Source organism: Sturnira hondurensis, unplaced genomic scaffold, assembly GCF_014824575.4.
Source record: "Sturnira hondurensis isolate 20B ecotype Veracruz unplaced genomic scaffold, ASM1482457v3 Scaffold0006413, whole genome shotgun sequence".
Lineage (NCBI taxonomy): Eukaryota > Metazoa > Chordata > Mammalia > Chiroptera > Phyllostomidae > Sturnira > Sturnira hondurensis.
In genome coordinates this window covers 20,794,929-20,811,036 of record NW_028079044.1, presented here as the reverse complement: position 1 = coordinate 20,811,036, position 16,108 = coordinate 20,794,929, and the positions used below count along the sequence as shown (strand labels likewise).

Below are 16,108 nucleotides of genomic sequence, written 5' to 3'. Positions count from 1 at the left end.
TGGGCCTCTTTGTGTCTATCTTGTTTGGGACTCTCTGTGCTTCCTGGATTTGCATGTCTATTTCCTTCACCAAATTAGGAAAGTTTTCTTTCATTACTTTTTCAAATAGATTTCCAATTTCTTGCTCTTTCTCTTCTTCTGGCACCCCCATTATGTAAATGTTGGAATGCTTGAAGTTGTCCCAGAGGCTGCTCCTTATGTTCCAAATCATTGATTTGATTCTTGGCTTCATCCACTTTACTGTTGTTTCCCTATAAATTGCTCTTTGTTTCAGTTAGCATATCCTTCATATCTGACTGCATCTTTTTTATGCTGTTGAGATCCTCACTAAAGTCCTTGAGCTTCCTTATAACCAGTGTTTTGAACTCTGCATTTGATAGAGTGCTTATCTCCATTTTGTTTAGTTCTTTTTCTGGAATTTTGATCTGTCCTTTGACCTGGGCCATGTTTCTTTGTCTCCTCATTTTGGCAGCCTTCCTGTGTTTGTTTCTATGTCTTAGGTAGAGCTGCTATGACTTCCCATCTTGGTAGCATGGCCTAATGTACTAGGTGTCCTGTAGGGTCCAGTGGCACAGTCTCCCCTATCACCTAAGCTGGTGTGCCCTTTGTGTGGGCTGAGTACACCCTCCCCTTGTATTGCTGTTGGCAGGTCAATGGGAGGGATTTATCCAGGCCAATCAGCTGCAAGGACTGGCTGTGGCCACTACCCACCAACCTCCTCCTTCTATGTAGGATCTGCTATGCTGGGCAGGGTGGTGGTGCTCCAACTGGTCTGTAGCTGTCCACTAGGTACACTGACTCTGGGGTTTTCCAGAGGTGCAGGCCAAGGCCATTCCATACCTGTGTTCTGCCCCAGGGCCACCCTGCATGAGCTATAAAGCAATCTGCAGATGACTGCTACTTATATTGAGCTTAGAGATTCCTAGGCAAAGCCAAGCTGTGAACCTAGGCTGGCTAATGCTAGTGCTGGCCCTGGGGCCACTTAACAAGAAGTATGGGGGCTAGGAGCTCACTGGGGGCAGCCATTGCTTGTTTGATAGGATTTAGGAAGTTGTGAAGCATGAGCTAAGACCAGCCATTCATACAGAAAAGTCACTGTTAAAAGCTTGGGTGGATCCATAAGTTGTGTGGAGCAGAGCCTCAGGGGATCTCCAGGGCAGTGCAAACATTGTTAGCCAGGTTGATGGAGTTTCAGATATGGTAACCTCCTGCTGGCTCTTTGGCTCTGTAGGAGGAGGGTTCAGAAGAGGGACAATAGCCTCTGTCTGCTTTTCTGTCTGGTAGAAAGCTGTTGCCCAGCCTTTACTTTGATGCCAGACACTTTAGTTCCTCCCCATAAGACACTGGTGACTTTCAGGATTCTACACCAGTGTTGAAGTTTAGAGGGACTGAGTCTCAATAAGTCCATGTGTGGGTCCAACTCCTTTAGACTCCAGCGGTTTCTTCCACTGACTCAATCCCCACTGGTTTTCTGCAGCCAGAAGTTATGGGGACTTACCTTTCTGGCATTGGAACCCTGGGTTGAGCTGTGATTCTTCATTCTTAAGATATCCCTTCTGAGTTTTTACCCACCACATGTGGATGTGGGACCAGCCCAATCACATCTTCATCTCTCCTACCAATCTGGATGGGTGTGGTTTCTTTAATTCCATAATTGTCAGACTTCCATTCAACTTGATTTCTGATCGTTCTGAGTGAAGGTTGTTCCATAGTTTTGTTGTAATTTTGATGTGGTTGTGTGAGGAGGTGAGCCATGTTTACTTATGCCACCATCTTGATGAGATGTCTCTCCACACTCTTCTTCCTTCCACTCAACAAACAGTTAGAGGCTGGAAAGGAAAATATCCTTAAGACCCTCACAAGGGGAGCTTGACAAAAAAGTAATTGCAACTTAATATCACAGGATGATAACTAAGAGACATATACGATGCCCCAAGAGTGTGGGTCAGGGACGGTGAGCCCCATCTTTGTTGTCAAAGCAACAGGCAGACACTGAGTTGTGTCTTAAAGAATGAGTAGGAGTTTGCCAGTGTGGACACTGAGTGTCTAAAACAGATGGAATGGTATAAAAGTGGAGAGTCTGGAGTGGAAAAGGTTTATTGGACAGGTTTATTTTTGACAGGAGGGGCCTCCTTCCCAAGCCTTACTCTAATCCTTTTCCCCATCTCCCAACTCCTCACCCCTGAGTCTGTAAGCTCGGTGCTGCTGCAGCATGAAACTGCTTGCTCTTCCCCAAACAAAGGTTTAAAGAGAGGGGTGGGCAAAGGTAGGTTTACAGCTGTAATGCAAATGATAAGACAATAAGTAATAAATAATAATACAAGAATAAACTGTTTTGTGTGCTCACAACTGTAAACCTACCTTTGCCATTCCATATGCATTTCTATATTACTAGAATGATTGAGTGATATTTCATATACTGTTTTACCATCCTTCAGGGGATTGCCTGATCTGATTCTTTGTCTATTTTTCAGTTATTTACCTTTTTAATGTTTACTTGTACCTTTACTTGTACCAATTATTTATATATCTTGGACACTAATCTTTTGCCTTTTATAATGGTTGCAGACAAATCTTCTCTCACTCTTTTTCTTGTCTTTGAACTTGTTTATAGTATATTTTATAAATCAGAATTTTGGATACTTCGGGAAGTCAAAATTATCCTTTCTAAGAAAAACAATTCCTACTTTCTGTTTCTGGTTGAAGAAGCCCTTCACTAACCTAACAACATAAAAATCTGTAATTCATCCAGTAGATTTAAGTTTTGTCATTCCCATTAGGTGTTAACAAACCAGGGTCACATTTTGTATGAGACTGTGATCAAATTATCTTTTTCCCATTAGAAATCCATTGTCACAGCATTATTTATTGAAGAATCTATTCTTCCTCTTCAATTTGAATCACCTCTTTCACTATGTAGCAAGATCTCACATAGGTTGAGATCTAGGTTCTCCAATTCACCCCACTGGTGCTGCTGTTACGTCATGGGTCATGCATACGGGGTCATTATGTCTGCTAGGGCAAGCCTTCCAGCTTCACTCTTTCATAATTGCCCTGATGACTTTTAGACCTTCAATCTTCATTTTATTTTTAAAGTCAGTTTTTCAGTTTCTTAAAACATCCTATCTGAGTTTTTCCTGGAATTGAAGTTATAGATTAACTTGGGTAAAGTGAGATATTGTTATGACATGGAGTCTTTCACTGTATGACCATAACATATTGTATCATGTGTGTTCAAATTGAACAGACATATCTGTCTAGGTATTAGGCAGAGAAAAATACATTCTCCTTATAGAGCGAGAATACACTCGGTGAGAATTCTTTGGGATGTGTACCATGAAAAGGAAGGCACAAAACCTACTTGGCACAGATTCGTCTTAAATATCTATAAAATAGTCCAAAACAAAGAAAAATAGCCACAAATAGCTCTCTAGAAGTTACAATTAAGGTAAATGAGTATATGAAAAATAAAGGTAATCTGAAACCCATGGAAAATGTTTGCAGTAGAAAATGTCAGACTAAAAGGAGAAAACTCTAACCTCAACAATTATTAGAATGACAGACAGAAATGCAAAGCTCAGCTGAAACAGATCCTTAAGGAAAGGAAAGAGGCACCGCAGCTACAGAGAGAGCCAGTTAGAATAGAGAAACCTACTATAAAGTCCCTGCAACAGACTGAGTATGAGTACCATGGAAATACTGCTTATGAGCTAAATTAAAGCCGTAATAAATAGTATAGTAAAACAGAGGCCAACTTTGGGAAATAAAGAAGCCCCTTCCAAATCTAAAATTCTGTAATTCCTTGTGTTCTAGAGAATATTTTCTTCTTTTTCCAGTAAAGGGTTTCCTTTTTAATAAATAAAAGGTTGTGTAGTTTTCTTTCTCTTATTTATGGGAATGTCTCATTACATTAGATTTCCTTACATGTTGAACTCTCAATACATTCCTGAAATAACCTTTGCCAATTAATTCATTATTTTTGATTCCTATTAGATTTGTTTTGCTAATATTTTCTTTAGAGATTTTGTCTCTATATTTACAAATGAAATTGGATTGTTTTTTGAGGAAGAGAAATTGTTTATCTGTGTCTGTTTGGATGTCTAATGTGTGCTCATTTCATTTCAATGAACTGGAGTTGTTCTTCACTTATCAAAGGAATAATTTACCATATGATCTCACCTTTAACACGAAGCTAAACAACAAAACAAACAAGCAAGCAAAATAAAAACAAAGACACTGAAACAGAGAACAGGGGGACAGTGACCAGAGGGGAGAGGGGAGGGAATTTCAGGGGAAAAGGGGGAGGGATTTGGAGGAACTAGTATAAAGGACACATGGACAACAACTAAGGGAGGTGGAAATGGGAGGGAGGTGGGGAGTATGGGGGAGTGGGCTGGGATGGGAGTAATAGAAAACTGTACTTGGAAAATAATTAAATAAAAAAGGAATAATTTGAACATCACAAAAAATAACAGTTTCTTAAAGATTTGAATCTAATCTGTGAGTCTGGCTGAGCCCAGGGTTTTCTTTTTATTCATTTGTTTGTGTGTGTGTGGCGTGGGAGCAGGAAGGGATGGGAAGTGGAGCAGAGAGAGTTCTTTAACAAAAATTTTAAGAACTCTAACATTAACTCTAAACACCATTTCAAATAATTTCCAAGTTTATGGAAGTTGCAGACAAGAATGAGCCCAGTTAATGACTAGGTCAAGTGTCAGTTAGTGGAATATGAAGAGAAATGATAAAAGGTAGAGACGAATGAACACCCGATTAAGTGATGTCTGCTTTTGTTTTCCTAGGTCAGGAAGTGTGCTGCACCACTGGAATGAGATCTATTACTTTGTGGAACAGTTGGCTCATAAATTCATCAGGTGAGAAACACATGCATAGTTCTCTGCCCTGAGCAAAACCAGCCTGTATCTGCTTTTCTACAAACTACCAACTACTCTGGGGATGCATTTTGACCAAGGTAGACACTCAGATCTTGCATGAGTCTTTGTTTTAATCTCTGCCACATATTAGAATGACTTACAGCTTCATGTTTTCAAGAAGACCCCAGTTTGGTTTAGGACCAAAATTTTAACTTTGTCCTCTCTTTTTAAATACTATATTCTTCTGAAAAAATAATTAACATTCTCCTTCACGATGTATCAAGCTGGAGCCTTGGCTCATTCTAGGGGCTCTCCTATGTAGGGGGTTTTGTAAAGTGACCAGTTCATCCCAATTTGCCCAGAACTTTTACACTTGCAGCGCCCAAAGTCTCACACCCTGTCAACTCCCTTCAGTTCTGGACAAACCAGCTATGTGCCCAATCAGGTAGAATTCTCTGAGCATCCCAACGCCACTGTACCAGAGAGGACAAGACGGTTTTGAATACCATTGCTACAGACATTGCAGGCACTTGGGAGGTCCTACTTTCCAGTAAGTATAGACACCCACTAGTAAAGGAAAGGAGGTCATTTCACCATCCTTGGATGCAGCCTCTAAGGAATAAACAACTGATAGGTTTCACGGAGGTGCTTGAAGTCAGCTGTCAAGGTCTTTGGTAAAATTGATTCCAATTATAAATTCCAAAGCTCCTCTCTTGTTGATGGCCTCTGTTGAGGCTTCTAGTCAATATGATAATCATATACCTTTTTGAATCAAGTTTTTTGTCTCAGAAGAGAGGTTCTCCTCTGAGACCGGGGTAATGACAAACCTGTTCCCTCCAAAGTCATGGATCCCAACATGCACCCACCATCCGACTGGAGGGAGGTGTCCTCTCTGTGATATCAAAAGCTGGAAGCCGCAGCAGGAAGCATCTAAACCCAGAGGAATGAAAAAAGCAGATGCTGAGAGGAGAAAGGGGAGTTGGGGGAAAGTAGGGAGAAAGGAAAGAAGCAGATACATGGGTGGAATTCAAAGCAAAATATTTAGGGGAGTCATGGGAGCTTAGAATTGAAAGGAACAACCTCCCAACCTATCTATCGGGGAGGCATTCACTTTTACTTGAATAGCTTTGGTGAGAAAAACTGCTGCCTTTTGAGGCAAATAGTCCAACAGTTGGACTGTTCCAATTTCCAGAAAAGTCTTCTCGTCATTTAGCCAAAATATCTTTTCTTGCATTTTTGTCCATTGATCCTTTGGAGTGATATAAAACAAATCTGCCTTCAGGCACTTGACGGTATCTGCTATGTCTCTGCTCTTCTAGTCTCCTGCTCCCCTGAAGCAGAGGCATCTCCTGGGAAAACCTTTGAAGTTTGGCAGATGTGGATTTGAATCTAAGCTCCATTGTGCAACTATAGTAATTAACTTACCTTGGCTGAACCTAGTTTGCATGTAAAAATTATGAGAGAAAGCATGTGCAAACAACTAGCTCAATACCTGATTTAGAGAGGACACTCAACACTTCTTTTTCCCAGTTCCTTCAGCAATTCCAGAAATGTTGATATCTTAGAATCAAAGAGAGTTAGAAGTAGAGGTTTGAGGACCTTAAGACCACTTAATCCCCCTCTCATTTTGTAGATAAAGAAACCAAGGACCAGCTTAGTTGACTTGGCTTAACCCAGACCATGAGGCACTTTTCTCTGATTATCTCCTTTGGTCCTCCTTGGTTGTGAACCCCCTCAAAGTGTGGCACCAAGACATGACAGTCATGCAAACTCCAAGAAGAAGGGACTGTGTTTTATGGACAGTTGGCAGCCAAGTGCCGGTAATAGAGCCTGACATACAGTACATTATCAGTCAATAATTTTGAATAAGGGAATAATGTTTTAAAAGAATAAATGGTTTTTATTTATTCATTTTAATAAGTAGTCTAGGCAGCTGACACTGCAGAGGGAAGTTTATTCAATAACAGTGAATGATAGTGCAACTATACATGATTTCTAATTTCAGTGGGATCCTTGAAATTTCAGGCCCTATGATTTGCCTTTATTCTGATCCCTTCTCATTTTCCTGATAGTGAGTATAACTCTTCACCATTTTCTTTGAGTCTCCAACCTACACCTCATCCCCATCACTCTCAGTGAGAAACATCACTTTCTCTTCCACCAAGAACCTAGAGAATAGTAAGCAACTGATTATCTCAAGTTTCAATCCTACTCTGAAAAGATGCATGTGTGTCTTTCCCACCACGTCTGAGATTCAAGCATCCTCCCTGTTTCAGACCCTGCATTTTAGTCCATTTTAACTCATTGTTTCCAATCTTCTCCTTTCTTGTATTTTCTCTACCTTTCTTCTGGCTCCATTTCCACTGTTGATAGACGTAAACTAATCTCCCTGGCCCCTTGTCTGAAAAAGAGAAACCACAAGTCTCTTGATCATGTCTTCCTGTAGCTACTAACCTATTTCTTTACTGGTCTCTTACTCAAACATCCTTAAAGACTTGTTGTCCCTATATTCTTACTTATTATTCATCCCTTAACCACTGCCATCTGGCTGTATCCACACCCGCCCCCTGCTTGCTCTCACGCTCGCTCTGTCCATCTAGAGGACAAAGCCAGTGGGTACCTGGCAGCTCCTCTTCTGCTGGACAGAGGAGCTTCGTTTGGTCAGATTTATGTTTCTTTCAAATTCTCTCTCCCTTTGGCTTCTGGTTCTCCTCTCATGTCACTGACCAAAGCCAGACTTTTAAATGCTGATGTTGGTTTTAAATTTGGTTCACATCTCTTCTTGCTGCTGCTATGTCCTTTGAACAGTTTTACTCATAACTCTCAAATTATGTCTCCAGCGCAGATTCATGTACCATCTATATCTTGGAGACCTATATTTCCCACATTTAAAATGTATTCTTTTTTTTTTTTGTAAAGTGGGAAGGGAGGGAGGAAGGGAAGGAGGGAAACATTGATTGGTTGCCTGTTGTATGTGTGTGGACCAAGGATGAAACCACAACCCAGGCATGTGTCCTGACTGGGAGTCAAACAAGTGACCAGTCACTTTGCAGGATGATGCCCAACCCACTGAGCCACACTGTCCAGTGCTAAAATGTATTTTTTCCAGAGCTGAATGCTATAGAAGGGAGGCAGTATACCTTGGTGGTTAAGTGTCCAAGTTCTAGAATCAGAATGTTTGGTTTTAAGCCCCAGATCCACCACTCTCCCTCGTTGTGTCCTTTATCTTTCAGGGTCTCAATTTTCTTTTGTGGAAAATAATAAAATAATAATAATAATAATAATACTGATCTTATAAAATTGTTCTAAGTTTAATGAGAGAATACAGGCAAATCACTTACAGGACTTGCCTGGCACACAGTGAGCATTTGAAAAGTGTGGTCATGACTAGTGTGATTGTTATTATTATTATTATTTAGGATATGGTGTCCTGCTGGGCCAGCACTGGTGAGGTAGTAACAGGCAGCGTGGTGTCATGTACAGAGAATTCAAGTCTGTTTCAAGAGACCAATATTCACTATATCAAGTATTGCTTGGGTTCCTACAAAGTATTAAATACCATTGCCAAGGGGTTCCAAATATGTCTTAAACATACGAATATGGTGATGAATGTAAACTTTATGCTGGAAGCGAAGAGCCATTAGAGGTTTTATTGCAAATGATTGAGAAGATCTGATTTAGATTTTAAGAACAAGGAATGATGATAGGCAAGGTCAGCCCTAGGCAGTCCTCGGTCAGATCATTGAGAGCAAGTTCCTAAGCTAAGAGATAAAAAAGAGGCACAGGTTTGAGAAATGTTTAGGAAGTGGGAACTATAAGAGTTGGGGACAGATCAGGTTTGGGAGGTTATTGCGTTGTGAAGAAATATGTTGGTGATATGGTGGATGAGTCAGTTGCCCAACCAGAGAGAGGCCCACAGGATGGTATTCCACTGGTGAACCCACTGCAGGTTCACAGCTCATCCTGCAGACAGAGGAGCACGTTTGATTCCTAGCTGAGAGTTGTTCTGACTCCCAGAGCATGGATTTTACATTGACAAAGCTCCTAAGTACTGCCATGTAAAAACTATGTCAATGCATTCATTAATAATGAGAAATATAACTACCAAGTGGGAGAGATACTCTTATGGTCCATCAGCACATACTCTTTACAGGATAACTTTCTTGGGAAGCCAAGTAGAAATTAAAAGCTGGTGGTGAGCTTACTTTGAGAGTAAAAGGTGTTCATGTATGATCTTAATGGCTGATGAGATCAAGCTACAACAGCCTGAGACAGTCTCTTCCTTATAGGGTACACCAGATGACTATGGAGATATTACCAAATTTTGCCTGTCGGGATCCGTTTTTACAGATGCCATGCAGACCTCTTCCCTTCTAAGGAAACACAGAGCACAGGCAGTGAAGAATTTTAGCTTCCCTCCTTTATAATCACTGAGAGGTGGAGTCTATCGGAAGCAGCCTCCAGGCAGATGATGCGGGTCTTGTCTTTAGTCCAGAGCTTCAAGTTTGCTGCTGGCTAAAGTACAATGCCAACTATGGAAGCCTCTTGTAGTTCTTCAGTTTTAGCAGTGGAAATATATAAAGGGAAGGGCAGGGAGGAAGCCTGGAAAGGAAGGGCATTCCATAGTTTTTTTGTCTGCCCTAATGGGATTTCTTTTCCTTTCCAGCCCACAGCTAAGAATGTCCTTTATTGTCTTCTCTACTCGAGGAACAACCCTAATGAAGCTAACAGAAGACAGGTAAGGATGCTCCGTATCCCAGTCATAAATATGCCCATCTTTTTTTGAGTAGTTCTCATATTTCTGCCTTACTGGCAGCCTTGACCTGTCAGTCATTTTAATCTAATAGGTCTCTATTTTTACTTAAGCCTTGAATCTTGCACATGGACCCATCTGCTAATTTACTCTGCAATTATTTTGATAGAATTTCCTGATGTTGGTGAAATTTTATCAATGACTAAATCACATTAAAGTAAATCTTACATTTGATTGGTGACTCGGTCTGCTAACTTGGAGCAAAATGTCAGCAAACCAAATTACTGGGGGACTGTATTTTCTTTTATTTAATTAGATTTATTTTGTGGGTTAAGGTTTCAGACATATAATAAGCACATTGTGAGAGAAATGAGAGTTTGAAATATTGACATACATAATTACTAAGGAGAGAATAGAAAGAGAGGGTTTATGATACCAAAAAAATAAAAGGAAATTTGAATCAGGTGCAGAAAAATGTTGTTGACATAAAAGGATTTGTTAAACCTAGCTTAACAAAAATACTGTTTTGGGTTTTACTGTCTATAGATGAAAACTAGCAATAGCAGAGATCCTGTCACTTATTCATAGATAGGATGATATATTGAGAATGGAGATGACAGTTTTGAGGTAAGGACACTTTGCCTACTTTTTAAAAAGTGATATGGTCCCCAGGAGAGAAGCACCATGGGGGACACATGTGGGAATCATGTAGGGACAGGGACATGTTAGCAAAAAGAGAGGAGGAAGGTAAGTCTAGGGAAGACAGGGAGAATTTTTTCTGTAACATTCTTTTAAAACTGAAAAGGGACTAACAAGATGGGTTTTGTACCAACACAGCAACTTGGAGCTAGTCCCCATTTTTCTCCAGGTCTTTGTTTCCCATCTGTAACAAGCAGAGTAGTCTGTACCATCCAGATGTTTCCAAACTCTGTTCCTCTTTCAGCAGTATCTATTACACGTATGCACGCCATTTGAGACGTGCAGAGACCCCACCTTAAAGCCAGGAGTTTCTTATTCCTTATCAAGTGAAGGAGAAACTGAGGCCATATCATGTTCCTGAGGATGCCAAGCAGAACCCACACTAGACACGGGCCCCACATTTCCCCCCTCTATTTTGCTGCTTTATGTTAATAAACAGAATCATAAAGCCCAAGAAATCTATGTGACCTTTTCTAAAATATTGGCCAAGGAGTTTAAGAAGCTCTGAGAAAGTCTCTCTATAGTCTGTGTGCTGTATTCAAGACTCCTGATCTTCCTCAGCCTTTGAATGATGGCATCCTTTATGCAAAGATGTCTGTCTTTCAGAGAAAACTTCCCCATCACCCATTCTTCACATTTTCCTACAACTCAAGGCTGCTTCATGATGACTGCACTCGCTCCATGCGTAAGAGTTTGACCGAGAGACCAAGTTCACACATCACCTCCCTTGTGGATCTTCTGTGTGCTCACAGACTCTGGGAAGTAGGGGAGGGTGGAGAGAAAAGGTCACAAATTTTTTTTTATATCTGACAATCATTTTTTCTTTTTCTTTTTATTATTGTTCAAGTACAGTTGTGCCTCTTTTTCTGCCACCACTCTCCCCCTCCCCACCCACTCCTTTGTAAACACTAGTGGAATGCCTAGAGTTTCAGAACCACTTGGGTTGTGCTTGTTCAAACTACTCATCAGAATCCTACATTAAATTTAATTTTTTGTGCCTTGCCACTGCTCCTAGTTCCTGTGCCAAGAAGAAGACAGAGGTTAGAGTCTTGTGTTTGCTGGAAGCAGCATCTCATATTTAAGGGCCGATGATGTAGCCAACAACAGCCAGAAATGCTTTCCTAAAGGCTGTGAGGGTTTCCCATGGCAACTGCTTGGCCTAACCTATGGGTCAGCTAACAAAGCATGACATGGTTTTACTGAAACATCCCCAACCTTATCAGTCTGTGTACAGATGTGGGCAAGCCATCTCTCCCTAAAATGCTTTCTCATGAGATTGACTAAAATAATGAGGCTTTCAGAACTTTCAAGCTTGTGCTGTTTCTGAAATATATGATTTTCAGTGTTTTAGTTGGTCACAGGAATTCTTCTCTACATCTCATTTCATCTTTACAATATCCCTATATGACAGTGAAAATGCATTATTACATGTAATAACTGAGGAAATACTCAGAGATTTTAAACCTTGTTAAGAACAAGACATGAGTTAGCAGAGACTTTAATTTCAACAAGAGCGAAAGATTTGGGGATAAATCAAAGGAAATAATATGAAAGGTATATTTGCATCCAATTCTTGGGATCAAATCACACAGGGGAAACCAGGAGAAGGGTGAAGAATAGAAAGGAATATAAATATGATGTGCTAAAATATAGATTTCCTATTAGAATCGTAACTATCATTTGTGTCTTTTATCTCGTAAGCACTTTACGTATTATTTTTTATTTGTTCCTGTATAACCATTGTTACTTCAATTTCTAATGTGGTCTCTATGGTCATTTGATTCATTGCTTTGTATGTGACATGCCATATTTCACTAACTGCTTTCAAGGTTTATTTTTATCTTTAATTCTCAGCAGTCTGATCATGATATGTGTGGGTGTGGCTTTGTTTGAGTTTACTCTCTTTTGGCTTTGCTGAGCTTCTTGAATCTATAGATTTATGTCTTTCACCAAATTTGGGGAACTTGCAAGTATATTTTTTCCACACTATTCATTTTCTCCTCTCTTTCTGGGGCTCCAGTGGCACAAATGTTAGACCTTCGATATTATTCCACACATCCCTGTTCAGTTCTTCTGCAATCTTTCTTTCTGTTCTTCGTTTCTCTTGTTCTCTCTTTGTGTTCACTGACTCTCTCCTCTGTCATCTCCATTCTACCATTGAGCTCATGTATTTCATTTTTTTTACTGTAGATACTATTTTCAGTCCTAAAATGCCTGTTTGGTTCTGTTTAAATTTTTTATTTCTCTGCTGAGAACTTTAAATGTCTATTTATTTCAAGCATGTTTATATTTACCTCATGCAACATAGTTATTTATTATAACTGCTTAGTTTATTAATTCCAACAGCTCAGGATTGCCATCTTAATTGTCTTCTCTCTTAAGAATTGGTCACATATTCTAGGTGCTTTGTATGTCGAGTAATTTTAGATTATATCCTAGAAATTTGTAATATTATGTTGTTTAGACTCTGAGTCATATTCTAATCCTTTGGTGAGTGTTGATTTTTTCTTTGTTTGCTTTAGTAACAAATCACCCTGGCTAGGTTCAGACCACAAGTTCCATCACTTTTTCTGTGGGTGGTGGGTCGTTTTTATTTGTCTGTTTCATGCTCAAAGGCTTTGCCAAACTGCATTGGGACTGTCCTCCACATGTGCAGTTTGGAAATGAACCTGGGACTTATATAGCTCCACACACAGAATTAAAGGGATCCCCTTCTCTAGCAGTCTCCTCTCCAGGACTCCCCAACACTGTTTGACCCACTGAGGCCCTATTTCCAAGTCCTCTGGCAAGAAAAATGGTTTTTTTCCTGGAGTTTTGGCAGCACATTTTTGCACACAGTTCTGTACTAAGGCCACTCTTGGGACAAAGCGAGGAGTAGTACAAGAGAAATAAAAATGGAGATTTTCTCCACATTCTTTGAACCACAGGGTCGCCTTTCATCAGAGGCCAGAAGTACAGGGGCATTCTGACCTTTTCAGGTAACCTCCCAGGCTGCTGCCATGTACTGAGGCCCCCACTCGGGTTAAAGACATGAGAGAAAAGTGAAAACAAATTTGGAATTTATCTTCATGAGGGTCGTTTCTCCAGCTTTTAACTGCCTTACTCAATCTACCTGCTTTGTTTACTCTTCTGAGTCCTCTCAGTGTTTGCTTTTTCATTTGGGTCAGAGTTTTGTTACAATCGGCCTGAGAGATAGCCAGTGGCAGGTTTACTCCACCTGACCTGCAGTTACCTCAATTTTACAGGTAATGACACTGAGATTTAGAGAATTTAGTTAACTTGCTATGGTCAAATAATAAAAATGGCAGAACTAGTATTCTGATTCCAGACTCTGGATTCTGGATTCTGGATTTGGTCCAGTTCATGTGCTTTGTGTTACACCATGTTGCTCTTTCCAGATTTCTTAGCTTCATCAGTTTGCAAAGCAACTGACAAATTATAACAAAATTTTCAGGTTTCTTCACTAGTATAATAAAGAATATAATGTTAATTTAAGTACTGTTAGAACTAACTATTTCAGTGTTAATTACCACATATAATTCCCTAAAAACTCCCTGGATGTCTTCTCCTGACTTTAACTTAAATACTTTAACTATATCATTGTTGGACTTCCTTGACATGTTGGACTTCCCTGTCATGTCCTTCCATGACAAGGAAGTCCAAGTCTTTAAAATAAGTCAGGAATAGATATGAAATTTAATTCAATGCATTTTTGGCATTTATTGAGATGATGATATTTTTTCTTTAACCTACTAATACAATGAAATGCATTAAAAGAATTTTTAATATTGGATCATTCTTGCATTTATGCTTACTTATACTTGGTTGTAATATATTATTTTTAATGTAGAACTAAATTCTACTTCTGCATTTTATTCAGATATTTAGCACCAGTATTCATAATTGTCATTGAGCTATTACTGTTCTTTTTATGACTACCTTTACTTATAGTAATTTCTGTAATTTTTCTTACACATAGATCGTGATTTCTTCTAGAATTTATTCTGATGTATGGTATAACGCCAAGATGAATCTTTTTTTCTCCAAGTGTTTAGCCAGTTTTTCCAACACTGTTTGCTGAATAACCTTTTACCACCATTGTGAAAAGTTAAACCCTTTCGTAAACTTGGGTCTGTTGCACAGTTTTCTATTCTGATGCACTGTATAGTGCTCTGTTCCTATGCTAGAACCCAATTACATGTTTTTTTAATGGTTCATTTTGTTTTATTTTTTCCCCATCACCAACATCTGGAAAACAAGTCTTTCCTCACTTCTAATGTTGGGTGTAAATCTCCCTGGCCCTTCGTGTTTCCTTTTTTTCTTTTTATAGTGTGTTTTTTAAGTAATATTTATTGTGTTTCAAAATATTCTTGGGATTTTCACTTGAATAATATGAAAAATGCAGAATAGCCTCAGCAAAATGGCAATGCATTTTTTTACTGTATCTACTTTCTTTTTTTTTAACGGAATAGAATTTATTTAGCCCAGTTTAAACACAGTTTTCTTTTTTCCCCTAAAATTATTGTCCTCCAAATTGGAGGTAAAGATCCCTAAAAGTGTAGCTAAAGTCTAGCTCCTGGGTAAGGTTTTCTTAACTTAGAAGTTCCCCAGCTTTTAGCCAAAAATATCAATCTGTTCTTTTTGTCTGATCTTGCCATGTACACATTGGTCAGGTACATAAAGAGGAAAGACATAAACAAACACATTGTTCAAAAGGTGTATCTACTTTTGTATTTAAGGATGTGTCCGTTCTCTTTATTGCCCCTCAGTAAGGTTTGTTGTTTTCCTCAGACAAGTCTCAGACACTGTTTCCTACCTTTACTTCTGGCACTTTGAACTTTTGCTTCTATTGTGAATAATTTTTTTCTGTTGTACTTTTGAAATTACTGTTCACTACAGAGCAATTAACCTATAATTTGGGGTTCCATGGGCTTTTATTGAACTCCATTAAATTATTTTTTAAATTTTCCAAGTCAGAGAGATTGTAGTTTGTATCAAAAGAGGCTTATGATCCCAAAATTGTTCAGAAAAACTGGTTTGGGGGGAAACTGTTGGTTTAATAGTCTTACCCCATCATTTTAACCAACCATTTTGTTAGTTTTAATACTTTTCCAGTTAATTTTAGATGGTTTTCTAGTAAGATAATTGTACTATTTGTAATTAATAACTTCTGTTCTTTTTAAAAAATACTTATAGCTATCATATCTTCTTGTGTGTCTTATTACATTGGCTAAAATTTTCCAACTCTAATAGGAATGACATGTGTTTCATTATTATGCATTTTATTGGATATTGACTTCATAGAGATATTTAGTATATTGAGGAATTATTCTTCCAATTTTATTCGAACACTTTTATCTGAAAAAATGTTGTTTTATTAAATGCCCTTTGGGCATATCAGAATAATTATAACTTTATTCTTTTATTTTCTTTGTCCTGTTTATTTGAAAACTTTTTTATTTTTTAATATATTTTATTGATTATACCATTACAGTTGTTCTATTCCCCCCTTCATTCCCCTCCCCCCACACTCCCTCCCCCACCATTCTCCCCCCTTAGTTTATAACCACGTGTCTCAAGTTCTTTAGATTCTATATTTCCCCACTATTCTCGCCCTCCCCCCTATCTATTTTCTACCTACCATCTATGCTATTTTCTGTGCCTTCTCCCCCCTTATCCTCCTCCCACTCCCCTGTTGCTAACCCTCCATGTGATCTTCATTTCTATGGTTCCACTCCTGATCTAGCTGTCCTCTTGGTTTGCTTTTGTTTTAGGTGTGGTTGTTAAT

The 16,108-nt window shown here is 39.0% G+C and overlaps 1 protein-coding gene across 1 annotated transcript in view; it reads left to right on the top strand.

Moving 5' to 3' along the window:
• Window positions 1–16,108, top strand: part of ANTXR1 (ANTXR cell adhesion molecule 1) — a 235,364-nt gene that overhangs the window by 27,484 nt on the left and 191,772 nt on the right. The window contains exons 2-3 of the mRNA XM_037048197.1: window positions 4,797–4,868; window positions 9,535–9,606. Coding sequence (XP_036904092.1) covers window positions 4,797–4,868; window positions 9,535–9,606 — 144 coding nt within the window. The remainder of the gene's footprint in view (window positions 1–4,796; window positions 4,869–9,534; window positions 9,607–16,108) is intronic.